This window comes from Mustela lutreola, chromosome 3 (genome assembly GCF_030435805.1).
Source record: "Mustela lutreola isolate mMusLut2 chromosome 3, mMusLut2.pri, whole genome shotgun sequence".
NCBI classification, from domain to species: Eukaryota; Metazoa; Chordata; class Mammalia; order Carnivora; family Mustelidae; genus Mustela; species Mustela lutreola.
The window spans coordinates 99278155-99285501 of record NC_081292.1 but is presented as its reverse complement, the minus strand read 5'-3'; the positions used below and the strand labels follow the sequence as shown (position 1 = coordinate 99285501).

The 7347-nt window shown below is 49.4% G+C and overlaps 1 protein-coding gene across 1 annotated transcript in view; it reads left to right on the top strand.

Annotated features, from left to right (window-relative positions):
• The first annotated feature begins 3916 nt into the window (after window positions 1-3916).
• Window positions 3917-7347, top strand: part of LOC131826886 (uncharacterized) — a 166614-nt gene continuing 163183 nt past the window's right edge. The window contains 1 exon segment of the mRNA XM_059166544.1: window positions 3917-4089. Within this exon segment, the coding sequence (XP_059022527.1) occupies window positions 4051-4089 (39 nt within the window). The 5' untranslated portion in view covers window positions 3917-4050.

Below are 7347 nucleotides of genomic sequence, written 5' to 3'. Positions count from 1 at the left end.
TGCACAGACAGTTATCCTAGAACCTTGGAGGCTCAGGACTCTCCTAGGTGCTTTTCTGAACTCCTCAGAAGTGTTATCAGCCTCTGCTTGACTCTATGCTCTCAGCCAACTGTCCGACATCTGCCACTGTCACAAAGTTCAGGGTCCATCCTGAATCCTATACTAGTTCTAAGCACTCAGCAGAGTCATCTGCCTACTTCTCCTGATAGCCCTTGGAGGAAAGCAGAGTGGGCTCCCCCTGGGCCTTCCCTAATTCCTTTCTGTGCTTCCCACAAACCAGTATTTCAGGATCCCAGTTCAGTTTGGAAGTCCCTGAGGGAAATATGTCAGGTTGTCCCAAGATCCCATGAAAATCTGACTTACAGAGTTGGGCGTGACTGAGCCAAGGTTGTAAGGGCAGGAAAGCCCCTCTCTTGGGCACAGCTTCCTGGACCATCCAAGAGGGGACACCAATGTTGCCACATCTGTCTGATGGCTGACCACCAGCAGCTATGTCTCCTTGGTCATCTGAACCAGCTCTCTGTAGAACTGCCCTTATATTGGGGTTCATTTGGTCTTTGTTCAGCACTTCACATTCACCCTAGAGAACAGCACCATTTGATATCAGCTTGGCTTTCCAGCCTGAGGAGCTCTTTTAAGTTCTGTTCCTAGTATGTCTATGATTTGTCGCCCATTTGGTGACAGCAGTGCATGCAGGCCAGCATCTTACCAAGAAAGCTGAAGGCTCATCCTCTCCCTGCTTCAATGCCCCACAGCAGGCACATAACTGGAGACTCCAGCAATCCTGGGCTTCACATCTTGGAAGCTGATCCAGGTCCAGGAACAGAAGGGCCACTGGCAGAGACTGAGGCAGGCCAATGGTTAGGAACAAAGTAGAAGTGTCTGGGGCTGAAGCATGTTGAGGGAGAGGACTCAGTACTGAACACTCCAAAGGGGTGGTTTCTCTTTGCAGAGTCTTGGCTGTGGCTGCCAACTGCAGTGGCTGCTTCTCCGGTTTCTGCCTCTTCCCTGAGTCAGCATCCCTCTACCTGTCTGTGGACTTGTGACCTACTCCACAGTCTTCCAGAAACCCCATCCTGCAAGGTTGATGGTAGGGGCCAGTTGTCTTTTTTGACCCAGCTCCTGGTTGGTGGTACAGGCCCAACTATATGTGTACTTGGGGACTTGGGACTGAGCTGTAAAGCAAATGAAGGACAGTCATTGGTGAGGGAAGCACAGGGCACTCCTGGGCCCTGTCTGTGCCAAAGCCCATGCTGTTCCCATTGTCCCAGTGCCTCTTTGTATCTGGTGCAATGTTTTGTCTCTGACCACTTGACTCACCCCCTGACTTGCTGAACCTGCTTCAGTGCTGTATGTGACAGATTCAAAATTGGGATCACAGAATTTAAACACTGTGCTAATTGGGAACACACACTCTTTAATTCCACAATACAATCAAATTCTCTCAAAGTCATGTTCCTGAGAAGGAAAACTCAGACATAAGATTACATTTAACTTACATCCCCTTGAGCATCCAGTATTGCCATTTTCCTCAAGACTGCTGACAGATTAAATGGAAGAAGATATGGCAAGGACCTAATCCAGGGCTGAGACACCTTAGGTGCTTGTAAATGGAAGCTTGTTAAATGTAGGATGGCTGTTATCTGATCTGGGGTCTGTATCTCTGCTACATTTTGAGGCTGCCCAACCACCAGTTCCTGGTCCAAGGGTTCTCTGAATGGCAGTCCCAATCAGTAGCAGCAGTGTCACTTGGGAACTTGTTAAAATGTAAATACTTGGGCTTCACCCTAGACTACTATCTGGAAACTCTGGGGTTGGCTTAGAAGCCTGTGTACCACCCTTCAGGTGGTTCTGATGCCTGTTCAAGTCTGAGAAACTGTGATCCAGGGCTTCCTTTGCTGGTCAGAGAAGTCGTCCAGATAATGCTGGGATCTGTGGCTAGGTGTTTGTGTATTTTTACTGGACTACCCCCCAGCCCCCACCATAGCACCTGAAGGCTTCAAAAACAGGGAATTAACATTTTCTGAGTATCCATGAGCTTTAATTTCTCTGTAATCTCCATAGAAGCCCCATCAAGCAAGTCTTCCTCTCCCAGATTAAAAAAAACAGGTTTATAAGAGCGCCTGGGTGGTTCAGTTGGCTAAGTAGACCAGTCTGATTTTGGTTCAGATCATGATCTTGGGGTCCTGGGATTGAGCTCTGAGTCAGGCTCTGTGCTCATCTAGGAGTCTACTTGAGGATTTTCTCTCTTCCTCTGCCCCTTTTCCCACTCATGAGCACTCTCTCTCTTTCTCTCTCTTTCAAATAAATAAATTTTAAAAAAAGAAAGAAAGAAAGAAAGAAAGAAACCAGTTTATAAGGGAGACCAAGATCATACTGTTTGTGCAGAGCACAGCCAGGCATCCAAATCCCACGCCCTTCATACATGTCTGCAAATCCCATGCCTTTCCTCATACCACCATGAGCCTCAGGGACAGGCAAGCAAAACCAAGCATGGACCCTGGGTAATGGAGAGTTGGGTTGGGGACCAAAACTTTCAAATGATCTCATGGCCTTCTCCTCTGCTTCCAGACCCCACAAACTCTGAGCATTCAGGCTTTCTGCTCTGGTCTAGCTGCTCTGAGGGTCTGGGAAGAAGTAGAGGTAGGTTGGGTGTGGGGATGGGGGTGCGGGAACCACTCCACCAGGCAATACTAGATATGAGCTGCTGATCAGGAATAGCATTCTAAAGGGCCAGGAACTGGGGAGGGGTGTAAGCATGGGCAGGGATATGCAAAGCCAGTCTGGTTAGATGCTACAAGCATCCATAGGTCTCTGGATACCAGACATGATAGGCCTGCAGCAGGACTGCAGTATGACACCCATTGGGCCCTTGGCATTTCTCTTTCCTGGGTCCCCATTTATATATTTAACATTTATTTTTCACAACTGTGTATAAAGATGAATCTAATCCAGGCTGGATATTGTTAACATTATTATTTTACTCAGGTCCTTTCTTTTGTTTTTATTTTATTTTTTTTTTTATTTTTTTTTTATTTTTATTTTTTTTTTTTTTAAAGCAATTAAAATTAAAACATTTTAGTTGGTTCATAACAATATTGTGGTCTTAGTGGCCAGTGGGAGTGTGTCTCCCAGATAGGCCTCCAGTCCCTAAACCCCACAGAGAAAACAGCCAGGACTTCTCCTTGCCCTTTAGCAGCTCCAGATAGCAGCTCTGCCCTATTTAAGGGATGATTCTCCACTTACCTTCTACCTACAGGAGCATACCTGGAACCCTAGGGAGAGGAGCAAGAGTGCAGTTTTGGACCAAGAATTAGGTCTCAGAGATTCTACCATACTTACTGCCCACCAGATGTGTGAGCTCAGACATGTTGCTGAGCCTCTGTGGAGCCCAGTTTCCTCACGTGGTAAATGAGATCGTTGGGCAAACGCTCATTAAATTCTCAAACATTGAAAAGCAAAGCTCTCAGGCAGGAAGAGAGGCCGCCCCTTCTCCGGAGTAGGGGCAGAGACAAAGTCGTCTGATGAGGGCCTGGTGGATAGGCCCAGGGACCCAGCGCTATGCGCGCCTGTGTTTTGTAAGTGCAGATGTCCAAGGCGCGGATTCACTTGTCCTTTCTTAGAAAACTCTCCTAGCTCCCAATCCCAGCAGGAACTTCGCGGGAAGGTTGTGTGTGTGTGTGTGTGTGTGTGTGTGTGTGGCGGGGAAGGGGGTGCGGGAAGGTGTGGGGGGGCGGGGAAGGGGGTGTTTGAGGGGGTGTTCCCTGGTCCCTGGCCCGGGTCCCCGGATGGCCCCGAGTCTCCAGTTCTGCGGGTGACCCACACCCAGAGCGAGCAGGGCGGGCACCCCGGCGCGTCCCCTGAGACCCGCAAGTGCCCGGAGTGGCCCTGCGTGGGAGGCGGGGCGTGTCGGCGGCCCGCGGCGGGCGCCAGGGCGGGGCGCTGGCTGGCATTCCGGGAGTGCCGGCTGGGCAACCAGGTTCTCTGTCCTGCCGGCTGACTTCGGCGCCCTGGCTTTGCGCGCCTCGGAGCAGCGCCCCGCGGGCCACCATGCTCAGCGTCGTGCACTTCCTCCGGAGCTTCTTCAAGGTGAGAGGAAGCGTCCGCGGCCCAGTGGTGGGTGCCGGTCAGCTTCTGGCCGCGGGTGGGGAGAGCCGGAGTGCTCCGCTGCGCCCTGGGCCAACTGCTGGGCATCGGGTGGGTGGGGGCACTTGACCACCCACAGCTTTCCGTCGTGCGGACCAGGAGACCGAGAGTGTGGCCTCCCCAAACTCAGGGAAGGAGAGGTGCGGCATCGGAGGCTCCCGCGGACCAGCCTCTTCCAGGGAGGCAGACCGCCTGATGCACGGCCTCCTCACCGGCACTTACTGGCTCTCCGCAGGCAGGGCGCTGAGCAGCCTAGGCCCGTGCAGGACCACCAGTTCTAGGAAGAACAGCTTGTGCCTGACACCGTAGGTGCCCAGGAAGTGGTTGGTATTATTATTATTACCTCCGCTGAGGGTGCCCAAGGGTACTAAGGGAGGGTACCACGGAGGTTGGGGCACCATTTTGAGGAAGATGTGTCTAAGCAGGAGGAGGGGAACAGGAACCTAAGAGAGTGTTAGACTTTTGCCCAAGGTATACCATCCCCAGACCCAAAGTCCCTGACCAATCTCAAGTGGCCACAGGGACCCATTCATCTGGGATGAACCAAGGGTACTCTCTACCTCCCCTGCCCCCAACGGAGATTCCCCAGGTGAGCAGTAGGCTCCAAGGCACTATCAGAGGGGTGGCCATCTGCAGATTGCCAAGCTCCACCTCCCCAGTCGAGCCAAGTGGGAGGTGGGTGGGAGGGAGGCAGGATGGGGATGGCTCTGACTGCCAAAACAACTGCATACAAAAGAAGCAGAGAAGACCTGCCAGAGTGACAGCCGGAGGAGTGGGCTGTGATGAATGGGGCCAGACCAGACAGAAGGCCTGTCCATGGGGGGAGGTCCAGCTCTGTTTGGCTGGGAGGCTACCTTCTCTTAGAGGTGCAGACTGAACAGGTGAGTTGAGGGATTGAGCTCTCTCACTCTGAGAGCTCTGGGGGAAAGTGGCAAGAGGCAAGATGACCCAGGGCTGGACATGCGCTCAGCTGCCTTGAACCCATTCCTCAGCCAGTGTGGAATAGAAGAGCAGCCTATGGATGCTCACACCTTCTGGGATAATCACCTGTTTACAAACATCAGCAGAGGATAGGGATGGAATTTTTCAGGCTTGTAGGGTACTCACTTAGGTTAGTGAGTGCAGGAGATGCCTTTAGAGAACGCAAGAGGCTGGCTGGTGTCAGAGCTATGGCTCCGAGCACACAGGCCTTCCCTTTTGAATTCTGATTTGATCACCAACAGGGTATAGGATCTTGGGACATAACCACTTTGGTCTTTATTTTCCCATTTCAAAATTGTGGATAGTAAATCCCTACCTTCCAGGGTGGGTGAGAGGATCTTATTATAAAATGTTGTGTTTTTATAAAGAGATGAGTCTGGGATCCTGTTCCTTCCCCACCCATGGTATTGGTGATAGCAAGTTACCTGGGTGAGGGGAAGCTGGCCAAGCAGACTCTGAGATGCCCCCACTGGCCACAGAAGCTCATGGAACAGGCAGGTGTAGATGGGGAAGAGGTTGTTGGATATCTCAGGGCAGCCACCTTGCCCACCTACTGATTGGAGCCTCCTTGGAAAGGGGAATCTTTGGGAAGGTATTCTTTTTTTTTCTTTTTTTTAATTAATTTATTTTTTTTAACTAAACCTATAATGTATTTTTATCCCCAGGGGAACAGGTCTGTGAATTGCCAGGTTTATATATTTCACAGCACTCATCATAGCACATACCCTCCCCAATGTCCATATCCCCACCACCCTCTCCCGTTCCCTGTCCCTCCAGCAACCCTCAGTCTGCTTTTTGAGATTGAGTCTTTTATCGTTTGTCTCCCTCCCAATCCCACCTTCTTTCATTTTTTCTTTTCCTACTCCCCAACCCCCCAACATTGCATCTCCACTTCTTCATATCAGGGAGATCATATGATAGTTATCTTTCTCTGATTGACTTATTCCGCTAAGCATAATACCCTCTAGTTCCATCCACATCATCGCAAATGGCAAGATTTCATTTCTTTTGATGGCTGCATAGTATTCTATTGTATATATATACCACATCTTCTTTCTCCATTCATCTGTTGATGGACATCTAGGTTCTTTCCCAAATTTTGCTATTGTGGACATTGCTGCTATAAACATTCGGGTGCACATGCCCCTTTGGAGCACCACATTTGTATCTTTAGGATATATATCCAGTAGTGCAATCACTGGGTCATAGGGTAGCTCTATTTTCAGTTTTTTGAGGAACCTCCACACGGTTTTCCAGAGTGTTTGTACCAGCTTGCATTTCCACCAACAGTGTAGGAGGGTTCCCCTCTCTCCACATCCTCTCCAGCATCTGTAATTTCTTGACTTGTTAATTTTAGCCATTCTGACTGGTGTGAGGTGGTATCTCATTGTGGTTTTGATTTGTATTTCCCTGATGCCGAGTGATATGGAGCACTTTTTCATGTGTCTGTTGGCCATCTGGATGTCTTTTTACAGAAATGTTTGTTCATGTCCTCTGCCCATTTCTTGATTGGATTATTTGTTCTTTGGGTGTTGAGTTTGTTAAGCTCTTTATAGATTTTGGATAGTAGCCCTTTATCTGATATGTTGTTTGCAAATATCTTGTCCCATTCTGTCAGTTGTCTTTTGGTTTTGTTAACTGTTTCCTTTGCTGTGCAAAAGCTTTTGATCTATTTTGATCTATGAAATCCCAATAGTTCATTTTTGCCCTTGCTTCTGTTGTCTTTGGCGATGTTCCTAGGAAGAAGTTGCTGCGGTTGATGTCGAAGAGTTTGCTGTCTGTGTTCTCCTCAAGGATTTTGATGGATTCCTTTCTCACATTGAGGTCCTTCATCCATTTTGAGTCTATTTTCTTGTATAGTGTAAGGAAATAGTCCAATTTCATTTTTCTGCATGTGGCTGTCCAATTTTCCCAGCACCATTTGTTGAAGAGGCTGTCTTTTTTCCATTGGACATTCCTTGGGAAGGTATTCTTAAGGGACACACGATCTCACATTCTCAACCTGTTCCAGGAGGCCGTACTACCCTTCCTTGTGCCCAGACTCCAGTGCTTGTCCTGAGATACCTCAGACTTCTATCTCTGTACATATAGTGCAGATCCGATGTACCTCTCAGAGGATCTCCCTTTCTACTATCCTTCGGAGCCACCCACAGAAGGGCCCTAATACCATCACAGTCTACTTCTGGCTGTGCAGGTATATCTTGCAGAGCCACCTGTAAG